The sequence below is a fragment of the Hydra vulgaris genome, chromosome 06 (genome assembly GCF_038396675.1).
Source record: "Hydra vulgaris chromosome 06, alternate assembly HydraT2T_AEP".
Lineage (NCBI taxonomy): Eukaryota > Metazoa > Cnidaria > Hydrozoa > Anthoathecata > Hydridae > Hydra > Hydra vulgaris.
The window spans coordinates 19,647,451-19,666,091 of NC_088925.1; the positions used below are offsets into that span (position 1 = coordinate 19,647,451).

The following is an 18,641-nucleotide window of genomic DNA, read 5'->3' on the forward strand; positions in this document are numbered from 1 at the left end:
ATTATTAAATATTATTATATTTAGAAGGTAAGTGCTTTTCTTTTTATATGCAATCATGCAAAGCAGTAAAAATCATATAATTATAATTTTCATTACAATAAATTGAGTTATCAAAACGTTTAACTAATAGCAAAAAGATATCCTAATTTTTTTCATCAGTAGAACAGAAACCAAGTGAAGTAGTTGTAGATAAAAAATATCAATATCGTTACTAGTACTTCTCAAGCAACCCAACAAGAAGAAATGTTATCTGTTTCAATTAACTTAGAACAAAATAAAATTTCAAAAGATCATAATGAATCTCGTTATAAAAGTAATGCAGATATTTTTGCAAATCCTAACAATCACTACCACTGCAATGCAAGATGAAGAAACAGATTCAGAACCGAATATATTTTAGGAATTAAATACATTAACAACAGATATGGGATATTTTAAAGGAAAATTTCTTGATGATAGCACAAAAAGATTTTTTATTTCTTCTGAAAGATGTGAACTACAAGGACCATTTAAAAAATATCCTTCACAAAATCTTCGACATTTTTCCACAAATTATTATTGTCCATATAAATTTGGTCGAACACAGGAATTTTGGCTCTGTTATTCCAAAATTCTGTACTCAGCATATTGTGAACCATGTTGGTTATTTTCAAATGATAAAAATAACCAATGGCGTTTGGGAGATCGAGACTGGAAATGGCTAACTAAAAAAATAAAAAGTTATGCTTCTTGCCTAAAACATATTGAAGAATGTCAAGTATACGATTATTGGAAACAAAACAGGTCACTTAATGAGGATACAGAGACATTAATTTGTCATAAAGCTTTATTTTATAAATAAAATAATTAAAATAAAATAAAGAAATTAAAAATAAATAAAATTAAGGGACAAAATAAAAAACTTTGAATTTGTTTTTATTTGCGTCATTATGTATCACATATTAACGAATGTAAATTATACTGCCTAAAGGTAGTATAGCTATTATGAAAAAAAAATTCTGCCATAGAAATAAATAGTTTTTACTATTATGCATCTCTTAAACATAATTTCAATGTTCGTTCTTTTTTATAATTATTTTGAGAAAAGATTCTAAATTATTTTTCAAATTTATAAAATAAATATTTTTTATATACTAAATCGTGTTATATTAACTCAATATAATAATCAAATATTGGATATTTCATTTGTAAATATACTTTGAAAAAATTTAAAGTGGAAGGGCCCCTTTACTTTTTTGGCGAGGGGGCCCCAAATTCATAGTTACGCCACTGGGTTTCATCTTTTTTTGACGTAAGTGCGCCAAAAATGGTGTCCAAAATTTTGTTGACACATATTGTCCCTCATCTATTTGATATCATTTTGTTGAAGGGCGCATTGGTGGTACTGTATTTCAAGTGCCTCACAAACTTTCCTATTAAATTTTTTAGCATCGACTTATAGAGTTCTGCAACTGTTCCAGTTAATTTGTTGTGCACAATGTCTCTTGTGTGTGGCAAATGCAGATCGTTCTGTTGTATTTCCTATTGTACTTATTTTAAAAATATTGTACTGTAGTTATTATTAAACAAAGCTTGCATACTAATTAAAATGTTTTCAAATTCATGAGACATTCTTAATTAGATAAAATGCATTTATATTTTGCAAAAGCTAATATTCTTCAAGTAATAAACTGAAAAAAGTTAGCAAACCAAAAATGTCGGTTAAATGTCGGTTTATTTTGTAAAATTATTTCAAAAAATGATGCTAAGAATTCCAACCCACATAGTTACGAAAACAGATAGAAATAAAATAAATAAAAATGTGGTAAAGGAAGCTATTATTAGTATTTTCAATAATTCACTGTCTGAACGACAAGCCGCGTTGACATTTAATGTGAAAAGATCTACATTGAATACTGAATAAAAATTATATTGAAAACATTTAAAAAATAAGATTATTTAAATAGATTTTCAAGCAATTTAATCTCAGGAAATAGTATTGGCTATAATGATGAATTACCAAATATTTAAGTAAATATACTGTAAAGCAAGTGTTTACTGCTGATCAAAAGATTATGTTTATAAAAGTTTATTATGCTTATAAAAGCATACACTAGCTAGCTTATGATTATGCAAAAATATTGACTATTTGCAACTTTCCTACAGAACGGGAAAAACATGGTATAGCAGGTGAAGACTGGCCACGAGGTTTTATGGTACAGCATAAAGCTTTGTCTCTTAGAAAACCTATGAGTACTGAGTAGAAGCACAGGTTTGATAGATGATCTTAGAATCTTTTCCTTCTGTGCTTGAACACATAGTTAATCCCACCAACAACAAAAAAAATACTGCTTATATTAGACTTTTTATTAGACATTCACGAATCTCATTGCTCACTGGAGTCAATTTTCTTTTGTAAAGAAAATGGAGTATGTTTACTAAGTTTTCCTCTTCATATAGGGAATCCAATATCGGTATACCGAAAACCGGGATTTCGGTTGATTTTGTCTAGTTTCAAATACCGGTATTAAAAGGCTAAATACCAGTATTTCGGTGTTTGAATGTTTGTTTTTTTATTTATTATTTTTAGCAATATTTGTATACTTCATGTACTTTTTTAAATTGATTTATAACGAAAGTTTTAATTAAAGTATTACAACGTTTAAGTAGATATTAAAATGCAACTATTTTTGAGACGTATAGCATTGTCGTATTTCAGATTATAAATATACGAATTCGTAAACATTTGTTGCTTATTTTTAAAATATTATTTATTCTATCATGTGTTTAAACTCTTTGTTAGAATAAAAACCTAATATACAAAAGTAAAGTTGTCAAACTCTGATTCATTGACAACTCTTGATGAAACTCTTCTCATTATTACTTTTTAAAATCATTTAAATTCCCAGGAGGTTTATAATTACGGGTTGTTGTTTTTATATTTTTGTTGAAACAATTTTAAAACAATTTTGAAGCAATTTTTTGAAACTATTTTAAAACAAAAGTGCCTATAACTTAAAAAAAGCAAAGCATGATGTAATATTACGAAAACTAGATGCTATTGAACCCCTTGGTGAATCGAGTTGAATATCTAATACGCCTACTCCAAAAATTACTGAATATTTTAAAAACTACAGAAGACTCGCTGGCAGCAATCTTATCTAGAATGACAGCACTTGATGGGCTTCCATTTAGAATTTTCTTAACATCCGATGATCTTCGAAAATCATTAAAAGCATTAATTTTAAATGAGAAACTTCCAAAATCCGCCACGACTAAACAATAAATTGTCACTAGTTGTAGCGAAACCATTCAACAGTAATTAAAGCAATGTCAGAATAGAAATTAAATAGAAAAGGTTTAAGTATTACTTTTGATGATTGGACTTCCTTAAAGAACCAACGATGCATAAACGTGAGTTTTCACTCGGAGTCAAAGTTTTGGAATTTAGGGCTTCTCCGAATCAATGGAGGTTTACCTGCAGAAAAATGTGTCTTACTTTTAAGTGGAAAATTGAATCAGTATGGTTTGTCATTAGAAAAGAATATTGTTTGTTTAATGATGGTGCAGCAGTTTTGCAAAAAGTAGGCAAATTAATACCGGCTGCTCAGCAGTGTTTGGCCCATGCAATTCAACTTGCAGTTGTAGATGTTCTATATAAAAAAGAAAAAACTGAAGGATAAACCTTTTGCTTGAATGAATCAATAGACTTCAACTCATATTCAGATACCGAAGAGCATGAAAACTATGGTGCCTTTAAAAATATTTCAAATACATACGAGGAAGGATTAGTGATGGATTACGATATACAAGAACAAGATACAGAAATAACACATAGTCAAATCGGTACCCTTAAACAAAAAGTATAACAAAATTGTGCAAATATTCAAACGTTCACTTTTAAAAAATGAGGTACTACAGAATTATGTAAAGCTCGAATTTTGTAAAGAATACTTCTTAATTGCAAATTCCAAAACTAGATGGATTAGCCTATTAGCTATGCTCAAACCTTTAGCCATAGTTATTGACAAAATGAGAAAAAGTTGTTTTTATAAAAAAAAAAATTTTGTGGTCCATTCAGTACCACTCTCCCCTACAGTTGTATAAGACTTTTCAAGCAAAAATAACATAAATTTTTAATCTAACCCCCCCCCCCTCCTGTCAACAAATGTTAAAAAAATTCAGACCCCTCTATTTCCCTCCCCTATTTTTTTTGACGCAATTTATGGACAGCCCCATTTTATAATTTAGAAAAAAATTTAACTGTCTAAAAAAAACGATCAAAACATAAACAAATGCTGCGCCTTAAAAAAAATGTCCCCTCAAGCTAATATTGGTTTTTGGATCTGACGCGGTTTGAAAAAAGTTTTCGTAGAATTATTCGAGTTTGATAGTTATTTCACCTTTAAAATATTGTTTTGAAGCTCTTTCTAATGATATATAACATTCTAGTTTTCCATCAATAAACAAATTTCATGTTACATACCTAGTATAAGAATATATTCCGGATGAAGCTTGGCAAAACTACAAATTTAAATATGCAAAAACAATTTATTTATATTATAACCATGGCCTCTACATTTTGAAGCAATCAGATAGCCCAATTAAAACTGGTAGAAAACGTGAGAAATTTGCACAACGGTCCGAAAAATCGTAGTTTTAAGAATAAATGCAAATGTAAAGATATACTCATAAAATGAAATTGCTTTAATTGTTGCTATTAAACACCAATTGCAATTAAATTTTATTTGATATCAATTAAATTTTTTTTTCTAATTAAAAATGTTGAAAGAAAAATTAATTAAGGCCTAATTAGACAACTAAGCAGCCATTTTTCAAAATTTTCAAACATGATTTTAAAAGTTATGCAAATGCTATTGACTTCATATTTTCAGGGTATGTTAGGAGTACTATTAACAAGGGTTTCTACTGGGGAGTTTTATCACGTGACATTTTATCGTTAAAAAAAATACTTCGTTTGTTTTTGAAAAAATCGTCCAAAACCTTGAAAGTTAATAGTATATACGTATATATAGAGGTTAAAAGTAAACATCTAAAGATTTTTTCACGCATTTTCGCACATGAATTTTATTTTTTATAGACCTGAGATTCTATTACAAGTTTTTACTTACAGCATTCTAAAGTGGGTTTATTTTTTAAGTTGTCGATGTTGTTGTTACTAACTAATTAGTAATTTAATTACAACAATTTCTCAGTAAGCCTTATTTATAACTTACAATTTACTATTTTTACAATTTACCTAATTTTAAAGTTATATATATATATATATATATATATATATATATATATATATATATATATATATATATATATATATATATATATATATATATATATATATATATATATATATATATATATATATATATATGTTACTAAGCATTTTTAAATTGAGCCTGAACTATTTCTACAACACTTTGATTTTATTACTGATTAAGTAAGGAAAACTATATAGCTCCAATCAAGGAAACTTTGGACTATTTTATTTTATCACTGCAACATCATGCAACAACTGCAACAACAACTGCAACATCATGCTTGCAGCAACTTATAAGATAAGTTTATGTTCTTTTTTGCATTTTAAATCCCATCAAATTAAACACAAAAAACCTGTATAACCTGTAGTAATATAGTTTACCCTGATCAATCAATATAGTGTGAACACAAAATCAGATTACCGGAAAAAAAAATGCAAACTGCAAAAAAGCTTTAAACCAATGGTGCGCAGGCATTTTTTGAGGGATAGCTTTTAGAATCTGTCAAAACGTAGAAAATAAGACGTTTTACTGGAAAAATGCAAAATATAACCATAGTTTTTTGTTTTTTTTAAATAAATGCAAGTGTTCCAATTAAGGGAACTCTCTCCAACTCTCTCATTTTAAATATTATTATACAGCAAAAAAAAAAAAAAATTAAAAATAAACCTTAAAAACATTTAACAAAACATTTTATATTTGTATAAAACCATATCTTTTCATAACATTTATCCAGTTTCAAATGTTATATCCATTTTTTTTTCTAAAAAAAAAATGTTAAAAACTGCTAGAAAAAAAAAATAAATAAAAAAATGAAGCGTAAATTGTTAGAAACTTACAAAGTTATCTGTGTAAAAACTTATAGTTTTTAGGCATTATTTATCAACAATTTCTTGAGTAATACCTTTTATTTTATTTGTATCATTTTTTGAAACCATTTAATATTGCTTAAACTTGAGACGGGGGAAGCACTGATAGAGAAAGGTCTCTAACTATTTAAAAATACATTTGCTAAAAGATTGCTGATTATTTATAATGCATAAGTTCATTTAAATGCAAGAGATTATTTTTTATAATACTATTTATAGAAGTTAGAAATAAAATCGAATTTTTGAGTTAGTCCTTACTTCTTCTAACGCCATTATTCAATTAAATATTTCTAACGCACTTATTCAATTAAAAAATTTTTCATATGAATAAAAAATTTAGTTAAAAACCTGAAGATGGATTGTAGTATTGCCCTTTTCCTTCTATCAGAGCGGATTGAAAAATAGCAGGTGCGTAATATACCCCATCAAGTGTTTTTTGCTGCTTGAAGTTAGGTTGGCTTTTAAAATATCCTGAAATCATCATTGTGTGAAGCTGTGAATAATAAAATTCAAATTAATACCAAATTTATTTTAAAATTTTTTTAACAATAAAAAAAAAAATCTATATTATACTTGCGATCCAAGTGCATGAAACCAATCACCAACAAACATGATCATATCTTCAGTATCTCTTGAAATTTTCTCTTTAATAACAACAGCTCCAAAGAGACCATCAACACGTTGACCTCCAATATGCGAATGGTACCAAAATGTTCCTTTTGGTTTGGCCTAAAAGATAAACTTTAAAGTAAGACCTGACACTTTAACATTTTTAAAAACAACTTTTAAAAAAAAATCTTACATAAAAACGGTATGTAAACGTTTGTCCAGCTGCAATTGGGCATTGTGTAATATATGCAACACCATCCATAAAAGGAGTTCCTACTTGATGTAACCCATGCCAATGTATTGTTATAGACTCACTTAACAAGTTGTTTGTAACTTGAATAATTAACAACTGTCCTTCATAAACAATAATGGGTGGACCTGGCACGGTGTTGTTAACAGCTAACACAACTCTTTCAAATCCATCTGCGGTAATTACTTCATCAATCGGAATCTAAACAAGTGAGATATTTTCACTTAAATAACTTTATTCTCTTAGGCTCTTGAAGTAATATTTAAGTAAAGTTAAAAAAAAAAAAAATCAACTTCGTTAATGTGAATGAAAACTGCAATTAGGAATAATTAAAAAACAAAAACTGAAATAGAATTGAATATCAGCATGAGAAACGAAAATAGGAGTAAAATTACGAATTCTAGCTAAACAAAAATTATTGATATAAAAGTAAAACTTTTCAAAATGTAATTATATTAAGTTAAATGTTACAGTGTTTCGTGACGTCAAATGGTTTGTAAATAAAGTGCGTTTATATTTGATAATTGTTGCTAATATGTTTGTACGCTTTTGTATGTAATTGCTAATGTGTATATATGGTTAATGTGGTATTGTAAATATGTTTATGTTGGTTGTAATGATAATATTTGAGGTATATGATTTAGTATAAATAATTATAATTTTGTTAGAGACAGGTTCTCATTGAGCAAAGAAAAGAAAACATCTTGACTTAATGTTACATTTCTGCATGAAAACTAGACATAATTATTTATTTTTTTGCCAATTTATCACACATCCCTTTATTGTTATTGCACGTGTCTGACCACTAACCCGCTCTTTGGCTTGTTTACCATGCTTTGAATTACTTTTATGTTTGACTTCTACATCACCGTTATATTTAATCTTTTGTTAAAAAAAAAAAAAAAAATATCTAAAAATTCTAAAAAGTTATAAATAAATCGGTAAAAAATAGCTTATTAAGGTTACTAGTTGGTTAGAAACGTGAAAGTTATGCATGGAAACTTTTTATTTACAATGAACCTTTTCATTAACAATCAAATTTTTTATTTACCAATACCTAGTTTAAGACAAAAATAATGAGGGTGGGTGTGGCAAAACTCATGCCGGAAAAAATTCCAGTAACTTGGTAGCGTATATTCAGAGAATACATAAAGATACACACAAAATTTGCAGTGATGAAAAGAAAAATAATGCCTAAAAATTAGTCAATGAAAGTGCTTAAAAATTAGCTAATAAAAGTGCATAGAAATTTTCAGTTACCAAATTTGTGATATTTTAGAGTTAGCTGAAGTTTGATATAGTACAGTGAATTGCCTAAAATAAACATACTATTATAATAGTATGTCAACAACAATGTCAACAACACAGGTCCACGACAAAAAATTTTTTTCTGGTGTCAAGCAAACATTTGTTTTTCATATAGCATTTCTCATTTTGATTTCAGATATGCAATTCATTTTTCACTATCACGTCAAGTTGTAAAAATATTTGGGATCAAACCTGTAGCGTTTGGGGTAAAATCCCTAATATTGTCAACAACAAAAATTATTCAAAAGTATGTTAACCTGCGGCTCAAAAGAAGCTTGTTTTCATAAAGTATTTAAAAACAATATTCGTTTGTAATAAAAATAAGTACTTTTTTTATTATTGTTGAGAAATATTGTGTTAAAATACTTTTAAGAGTCTTTAACATTTTTTCACATAACTTTTTTTGTCGATAAATTTAAAAAAAATATTTGTTTCCTAAAACCTCTATGAAAATGTGCTTCTTTTGAGACTCAGGTTGAGACTTTTGAGACTCAGGTTGTTTTTTTTTTACAATATTAGGAATTTTACCCCAAATAATAAAGATTTGAACCCAAATTTCTTTACAATCTTGACGTGATGGTGAAAAATGAGTTGTCTATTTGAAATCAAAATGAGAAATCCTATACAAAAAAAAAAATTGTTTGCTCGGCACCAGAAAAAATTTTTTTGTTGTGTTATTGGTGCGTCAAAAAGACGAAATAAGCCTAGAAACCCAAAGTTAAAGAAGTAATAACTTGAAAAAATTACGATAAATTAAATATTTCACGGTTATTTTGAATTATTTAAGGTAAATTATGATTTACGTAAAATTACCGTATATATGGGAAAATACCCCAACTTAAAGTAAAGTTATGGTAAATTCATACAAATTTACATTAACAAAAAGTTTAGTAAAAATTATTTATTTCAACTTTGATTCACATAATTGCCCATAATTATAGTAATTACAATAAAAAATGGTATAATCTTAACTTTAATTTTTATATTTTGGAGACTGCAACACTAAAAAAGCGGATAAACGAAAGTTTTTATCGACAATCTGCACGGCTGAAAGACTTCATGATTTGTGCACGCTAAGCTATAACTTGTCTTGATTGTTGGACAACGAAAGGTCTCATAGCATTGTTCCTTGGAATATCTGCGTATTTCTATGACACCACCATCGATCAAACACAACATTTAAATTTGAATGAATCTGAAGAATCTGAGCATGAAACAAATGATGAAGAAACCCATTTTTATTTTGACTCGATTGATTTATCCCTGCCAGTACATATTCCATATCGTCGAATGCCTTGTATGGCTCACACACTTTAGTTTCTTACAAAACCAATTTACGAACATTATTGTGCAACTATCTTAGAAACAAGTCAGGTTGTTTCAAAAATTAGAAAATTAAGTGTGGCAATTGTGAATTTCAAATATGAAATAGGTACCTTACTCTACGCAGCAAAGATGTATATAGCAAGTGTTTGTGGAGATGAGCCAGAATTACAAATAACTGCCAAGTAAAATGGATCTAAATATGAATCAGCGCTTTAAATCCTTGTCAAATAAAATTCTTTCAAATAACGGAATTATAAATAACCAAAACAATGTCACTGTGGCAGGTTAATTTAAAACTTTTTTTTGACAAATATAAAGTGTAATGATGTCCTTGCTAAGTAAGATTATGATGTTGGCTTAAAGATTTGTTGTTTACCCTAGCATCACAGACGTGTGTGGAAAAGATTTTTTTACTCTAAAGAATTTTAACTGTAAGACGCTGTAATCGAATGAAAAAATCATTAGAGTAGAGAGTTTTTATGAAACTAAAATAGAATATGTGATTAAAATACAAACATAAACTCTTTTACAATTTGAAAAAAAATCTCATCTTAGTTCAGTTGAATGTTTAACAATTATTATATACTATATAATATTATATTAAGAAATTGAGACCTGATTTAAAACTGAAATAGAAATTTTTTTTATAAGTAAAATCAGATTTAAAAACTTAATCAACGCCACAAGAACAGAATAAAAACTGATAGAAAAATTATATTTTGAATTTAAATATCACCGAGCTCTTGTCGTCAGTTGCGTAAAGCCCAAAAACTTTGCAAAAATCTTATGGGACACACAAAGTTAATTTTTTTTTGAACAACTAAGAACCTATGGAAAAATTGTTTTTCTTATCTACTTGATCATCTGGAAAAAAACATATTTAATTAAATCGATGGATCATTTTAAATTACCTATTCAAATTAGATAAACTTAGATTAATTATTACCTATTCGCATTTCTAATAATGAAAATAATAATAAAAAAAAAACTTTTTAATTTAATAGAAAATTTAAACTGTTTTTTTTTTTTAATTTTTAAATTTAAAAGAAATCTAGAGCACGTTTGTCGACTGACTATTTAAGGATATGCAGAGTGTATTATATATAGTGGGTTTTGGCTCGGCCAGGTAACCTTTAATTAAAAAAAAATACTTCTTAAAGAAGATTTTCATTGTAAATTTTATTATATATTTTTACTCACGAAACTTTACACCTTTCGTAAATTAAAGGTGTAAATATTACACCTTTAATTTACGAAGTTTGTAAATGTTATATGTAAGGCGAAGTATGAGGGAAAAAATAAATAAATATCAAACTCTAAATAAATAAATATCAATTCTAAAATAAAAATTTTTATGTAAAACGATTTTTATTTTTAAGTTTTTTGTTTAGTTTTGCTTTTTTTTAAATTTAAGTTTTGACATATTTGTGAAAGAGTTTTTTTTCCAAAATATTAGGGACTTGTTAAATATTAAACGGACTAGCGGCACATCTAAAATAAAATTTTAATTAACATTGTTTTGAACTCAGTTTTATTTCATTAGTACACAACTTTGTGTTTTTTAAGATCACCCTAGTATATATATATTGCACTGGTGGATCCTGTATTTTATATTTTATATATATATATATATATATATATATATATATATATATATATATATATATATATATATATATATATATATATATAATATGGCTGATGAATGCCGATTGGCATGAAACTTCAAGTTCCATTATAAAGTTGTATTTTCTCATTTAAAATATTTTAATATATATATATATATATATATATATATATATATATATATATATATATATATATATATATATATATATATATATATATTATATGTATATATATGTATATATTTTAACAACTTTTAGAATGTAATCTACAAAATAGAGTGCTCAATGTTCTTAAGAGAACAGAGCAATTATAAATTTATATATATATATATATATATGTATATATATATATATATATATATATATATATATATATATATATATATATATATATATATATATATATATATATATATATATACATATATATATATATATATATATATATATATTACTATATATTATTATATGTATATATATATTATTACCTTTATTGTATAGTTTTCTGGCGACTCATCGTATTTGTACAACATTTGGTTTACCGCGCGAACTCGGGTTTTTTTCCAAGTCATTGTTAGTTTTTCTTCCACTGTTAACCAATATTTGCACTCTGTCTTTAAATATGAGCATTCCTCGTAGCACTCGACATTGATGATCAAGTATATCAAGATAAAGGAAGTAACAACATTCATTTCTGAAAGAATAAAGTTTATTTAAAGTAATTATGCTTTAAGTAATACAACATTTATGTTATACATGTTGAAAAACAAAGCGGTTCTCAACGAGATTCTACGTTCTTCCTCTTACAAACTTAATTAATCTTGTAATCACTCATTATTGTATTCATTATATTATATTCTTGTATTTATTATACTATTGAAATTACTATAATTGCAAAAATGACTAATATTGTAAAACATTTAAAGAAAGAACAAAAAAATTTAATATATATATATATATATTTATATATATATATATATATATATATATATATATATATATATATATATATATATATGTATATATATATATATATATATATACATATATATATATATATATATATATATATATATATATATATATATATATATATATATATATATATATATATATATATATATATATATATATATATATATATATATATATATATATATATAATATATATATAATATATAAACTATCTTCATCAAAGTAGGAGTATAATTGCAAAGAGAAAGTAATTCTATGTAAATTCTATGTGAATCTATAGTGAACGCTATTTATTTTTTAAACTGTTTCAAAGATAAAAAAGGGTTTGTGAAGAAGAATAACGGAGAAATGCTTTTAATATCAAAAAGTAATTATAGTTTAGTTTAAATCATTAATACAAAAATAATTATTACTGGCAACAGAATAGTTCAAAATTTTTAACACTGCTAAAATTTAGAACTGTGTCATTTACTCTAAACCACAATCAATTGCTTAAAGTTTTCAAGAAGCTTTGTACTTTTTAGCTTTGCACTCAAAGTACATAGTAAAAAAACCAATAAAGATTTAAGTTTTCAAGGGTCGATCTAACTGTTTGTAAGTCCTATGCGTCACCTTAGCAAAATGCAAGATAAAGAGACAATGTATTAAACCACTGATAAGAGCGCATCTCAGTTTAGGAGGCTACTCTTTAGCATTTAGAGTTAATTGCTAAGCGCGGTTTGCGAAGCTTAGAGAGTAGTATGTTAACTTGTGCATTCATTTTTTTTTCTTTAAGCTTTCTTTTAATTATTAAGTAATACATTACGTATAATCAAAACAATTGAATCCTGTGTCGTATGTGTGTGTATTTTGTTTATTAAGCTTTCGAATTATTTGACTTGTATCCTCACGATAACATTGTTTAATTGTTTGATTTGTGTCCTTGCGATAAGACTGTTTAACTTTTTATAATAATTTTTCACTCATAATTATAAAGCACTCTTATAATTTCTCGTAAAAACCTATGAAAAAGGTTGAATATCCAACTTTTTATAAAAACAAATTTAGATCTATATTTATAAAAATAATATACAGAATAAAGAAATTATGACCATAAAATATTTATAACCCCGTCAAATTGAAGGGAGTTCAAACATTATATGGTTATAACTTTTGAACGCTGAGATATTATATTATGAAATTTAAAATTTATCGATGACAGTAAATCTAAATAAGAATAGTACAAAAACTTTTTATTAACTTGTTGTTGTCACGTTTGGGGCCGGATGGGTGTCAAAAATTCTGGGGCTTTTTTCCCAGGCTCCAATCATCGCATCATTTTTTGCCAAGCATCCTTAATTGACATAAATATAAACATACAAATGTTTGGAATTTGCTCCATATCGGTAAAATAGCCTTATCAAAGACCAAAAAAATACTAGATCCGTCACTGTAACCATCCAAGTATTTTAAGTATTAGAATTAAGTTTAAAATGAGTACATCATTTCCACTTTCTTAAGTTGTAACTTGCAAAAAGAAGATCTAAACATGGTGTATACTGGTAATATTTATTCATGCCTGAAGATAAGACACTTACGCACATTGTGCAAACTGAATTATGATCATATCTATGCTAAATAAGGAGGCCTTGCAAAAATTTAGGATGGTGGAGGCCTGGGAACAAAAAAACTCTAAAACGCTTGCCCCCGCTTGCCCAAACGTGAGGGCACTAATGTAGTAAAATTTTCAACTTTACTATTTTAAACCTAAATTAAATTTAAATTTATCAACAGATTTTAAATTTTGTAGAAAAGTATTGTAAAATATAAAAGTTATGACCATGCAAAATTTACACCTCTTTCATTTTTAGGAGGAGAGGAGGGAGGGGGGGGTGAAAAATTTGCATGGTCATAACTTTTGTAAATTTAAATATTTTTTTACAAAATTTAAAACCTGTTGGTAAATTTAAATTTATTTTAAGATAGTAAAGTTGAAAATTTTACTACACTAGTGCCCTCACGTTTGGGCAGGCAGGGGCAAGCGTTTTAGAGTTTATTTGTTCCCAGGCCTCCACCATGCCAAATTTTTTCAAGGCCTCCTTATTCGGCATAGGCATGAGCATATTTAAGTTTGGAGTTTTCACAATGTGTAAAAGTGTCCTATCTGAAATATCAAAAAAAAAAACAACGACACCAATGGCTCCATTACAGTAATTGAAAAAATAGTCACAATTTTAATTAGGTTTATAAGTTGTTATGGCTTGCCATTTCTGCACTTTCGGTTTAATTTCAAAAGTGATAATTCGAATATCATAGGGGAAATCTCTTTTAGTTAATCTTTTAGAAGAGAGTTTTTATTTCACAAGAAGACCTCCTCTATGTTGAAATATATCAAACCGACTAAGGGTTTTATAACCTGAATATAAAAATTGATTAATTAAAAATGAGTCATTTAGCTTGGCTTCACATAAAATAAGTACATCAATAGTCTTATTTATAACGGTGATTATATCTGAGAATTTATTACGAATTGAGTTAATGTTTAAAAATTAAATATTACTAATTTTAAGTACATGGCCCTTAATATTTTTGGGACATTTGGCCTTTAATTTATCCCAATCAGAATTGAGACTAAAACCTTCATTGATACTTGAGTAAGGTAACTTGTTGATAAAAAATCATAAGGCTATGTCTATCAAATAGACTTCAGATATGCAATAAAGTTCATGGCTAGTCTACTTTATCTTCGTGTATTAGGTTGAAGACCACGTGGCTCAGGTAATTTTTAGATAAATTATATTTATCAATAATACTATATATAGTTTTAATTTTTCGGCTAAGTATAACCTTGTTAAATGAGCTTTTGTATTGTTGAATGAAAGAATTGGTGTAGATAAAATTATCGAACAAGATAATTGGATATCGAAACTAAGAAAACTTTTAATTTTACCAAAAAAGTTTAAGATGAATCATTTGTAAAGTTATTCGTTCCAATGTGCAAGATAATTTTAGAATGTAAAAAAAAAAAAGTAGAACTAGATTAAAACGTCTTCAAAATGGTAGCATCACTGAAGACTTTTTATTTTTCCTTGCATATGCATTTCTTTTTTCTCTATTTCAATTTTTCCATTAACATTCATTAGTTTGGCAATCCTGAGAATAAATTATTCTGGAATCAACACTGTTTAAATTCTTATTGTGAACTTTTTTCTTTTTTACATTTTCTACCATTTTTTTATTAAGGGAATATAATTTGTATTAATGAGTTCCTTGCATTTGCGTTTCTTTGTCATTTTTATTATTTTTTTGCTCCTCGTGGTTTTTCTACGCAACTTTACTTTGGTTGATTTTTATTAGATGAATTGCTGCCATCTATCATAAACTTTCCAGGAATAATATAAAGTTTTTTTAAAGTCATTATTGATGCTGTACTTCCAACATTAAAGTTTGCTATAACATCAAATATTGCAAATTTTAAATTTAACATAGACAAAAATTTAGTTTTCAGTGCTCCTTCCCGTATAATCATTTTAAGATTCTCATTTGATTTTGAGTTTTCTCATTCATGGAGTTTTTTGCAATTAACTCATTGGAGCTAACTTATTTAAAAATTACATTTAGTAGTTCAATAATGATACGTGCAACTCAACGTAAGGTTTATAGAGAAAAGGTTGATTGGGATTAGCTCGGTAAACGTTGTGCCTGCACAAACATTTTTAATCTTTTTCATCAATTGGACAAAATCATAACACTCAAGTATTGCTCATGACTAAAACACTCAAGTATTGCTCATGACTAAAACACTCAAGTATTGCTCATGACTAAAACACTCAAGTATTGCTCATGACTAAAACACTCAAGTATTGCTCATGACTAAAACACTCAAGTATTGCTCATGACTAAAACACTCAAGTATTGCTCATGACTAAAACACTCAAGTATTGCTCATGACTAAAACACTCAAGTATTGCTCATGACTAAAACACTCAAGTATTGCTCATGACTAAAACACTCAAGTATTGCTCATGACTAAAACACTCAAGTATTGAAAGTATTGAAGTTTTAGTATACATTTTATTCAACTAATGAAAATACTTTACTACCTCCATCATCAAAAAATTTTGGATAGCAAAGTTGGTATTTTTCAAATGAACGTTCACTAAATTGATTTTTTCTAGCAACCTTAATACCGGTAAAGGAACAGTATAGTTAAGGTTACAAAGATGCATACATTTTAATATTTTACATGCATCAAAAAATCTTTCAAATCAAAAAACATTGTTTTAAATATTTAGACAATACGTCAAAATACAAAACTTTTCGTGTATAATCAACTTGATTGGTTATATTATTTTAAATCATCAAATAAACTGTTAAGGATTAATTTTTAATTAAATTAGAATTCAATTTTAATAACTTTATATTATAACTATTTTATAAATAATCTGTATGTCAATAAAATTATATTTTAGTTTATTACAAACATTTCATTTAATAGAATATATATTTATTTTAAAATAAATTTAAGATAATATAAAAATCTTAAATTCTAAAAAGTTGACAAATGGACTTTTCCTAAAATGTTTACAGGTGGACTGTGAGTAGTATGTAATTACAAACGTGTTTTTTATTACACAGATGGTTAAATACAAAAAATTCAGGTGATTTAATCGATTTCAGTTTATTCAAACTGCAATTGTTTCAGTTTAAAATAAAATTGGTGAAATATTGTTTAGGGAGAAGGATGACAGTTAAAATAAAAGTATTCTTTGTAAAAATAAATGCATATTCCTTAAGTTTTTTTTTATTTTTATAAATCTTGTTGGAATCAAAAAAAATTATTTTTCAATACTTAAACGTTTGTGGATGGATTGATGGATTTAAAGTACCATCTGAAAAAGTTACATTAAAATGTAACTTGGTTACGTAATATTTGAAAATAAATAAATTAAATACGCTAAAACATTTTGAAAAGTATTTAAGTTGACTAGTTTACACATCTAACATATAATGTATTATTAACAATACTGTGTTTTAGAGATTTCAAATGAAAATAAAAAAGTACAAATACCTTGGTAGTTTTTTTCCTTATATATTCAAAAATATTACGTTATTAAAACAAACAATAGCTTGAAAATTTGAATCATTTTGTGCTCCGTAGCAACATAATAGATAATTATGCTATAACACTAATAAAAATAAAATATGTGAATAATTGGTGAAAATTGTAATTATGCTATTAGTTTGTATTGTTTACTATTTACAAGCAGGAAAATAATTCTGATTGACTTAGTCTTAACTTTTATACAAAAAACTTTATGATCTATTATTATACATTTACAAGGAATGCATAAGCCTTTTTGTTACATCAGTTCAAAATTTTTTTCTCATTCCTCTTTTCAGAACAGAAAGAAAGTAGTACTTTTGGGTATATTGATGCTTTTCTCGATTCAAACAAGATATATGTGAATAAAAAAATACTTTTAACATGCGAATAAAAAAATCTTTGTTAACCTAAAGTAAATCTTTGCAAATAAAAATATTTTAAATGTTGAAGGTCCAATTTCAATCTAAAATATTTCATAAAAGTAGCGTAAAGTAATATTTATATAAAAACCATAACATAAAATACCTTTAAAAAAATGTAAAATTAACTCTTGTAAGTTTCAAAAGTCTTTTAAAGTCTTTAACGCCATTGTATTTGCGATAAGACTAATAAAAACTTGTCTTCTTACAGAGGCTAAGATTTGAATAAGTTATTCAAGTTAACTTAAACTTTGTTGACACAAGCGTGACGTGTTGTTATAGTGATGACGCACTATGTTGCAGTTAAATGACGCGTTGAAATAGTAGTTGCTAACTATCCGGAACTTAAAATGGAGGACAGTTATGAATAAGTTTATCTCAATAGTTAAATTTCCACATTGTGTATTGTTATATTACGTAAAATACTAGAATCGACTTTGATAATAACTAGATTGTAATTTAAGAGGCTTTTTAATTGATAATCGTTGGCAATCTTTTTGTATGGTTTAAGTGTAATTATAAAATGTTTAAGTGGGTTTTAAAAGTTCTTTTGAGGTTTATGAATCAATAATAGCCTCAGCATAAACTGTTCTTCAAGACGTTTGTGCTAAGGTTAAAGGTTGTGAGCCAGCTTTCGACGAGTGGGCTGTAAATGATAAGGAGGGAAAAGTGTGGGTTGATGTGAGTTCTTTAGCAATGTTGTTCATATTGGTAATACATCTGAGGAAGACGCAACATGGCTGCAAAAAAAAAGGTCTAACGTTTATTTAAATATGGCAGAGTTGGACGCGGTAATGCGAGGAATAAATATGACTTTATTATGGAAACTGGTAAAAGTGACTGGTGAAAAGTAATATGGAAACTGTGGGAAATGACAAATTTTACAGATTCATTGGAGTTCTGACGCATTTACTGG

The 18,641-nt window shown here is 26.7% G+C and overlaps 1 protein-coding gene across 2 annotated transcripts in view; it reads right to left on the reverse strand.

Annotated features, from left to right (window-relative positions):
- LOC100210525 (uncharacterized) overlaps positions 1 to 17,988 on the reverse strand; it is a 43,288-nt gene extending 25,300 nt beyond the window's left edge. The window contains exons 1-5 of one of the 2 annotated variants that reach the window (XM_065799470.1): positions 17,832 to 17,988; positions 11,734 to 11,939; positions 6,927 to 7,184; positions 6,698 to 6,853; positions 6,473 to 6,617 (exon numbers count right to left, since the gene is read on the reverse strand). In XM_065799470.1, the coding sequence (XP_065655542.1) occupies positions 6,473 to 6,617; positions 6,698 to 6,853; positions 6,927 to 7,184; positions 11,734 to 11,937 (763 nt within the window). In that variant the 5' untranslated portion in view covers positions 11,938 to 11,939; positions 17,832 to 17,988. Of the gene's footprint in view, positions 1 to 6,472; positions 6,618 to 6,697; positions 6,854 to 6,926; positions 7,185 to 11,733; positions 11,940 to 17,270; positions 17,385 to 17,831 lie in introns of those variants that run through there. The other variant, XM_065799471.1, reaches the window with a different exon arrangement.
- Between the last annotated feature and the right edge of the window lie 653 nt (positions 17,989 to 18,641).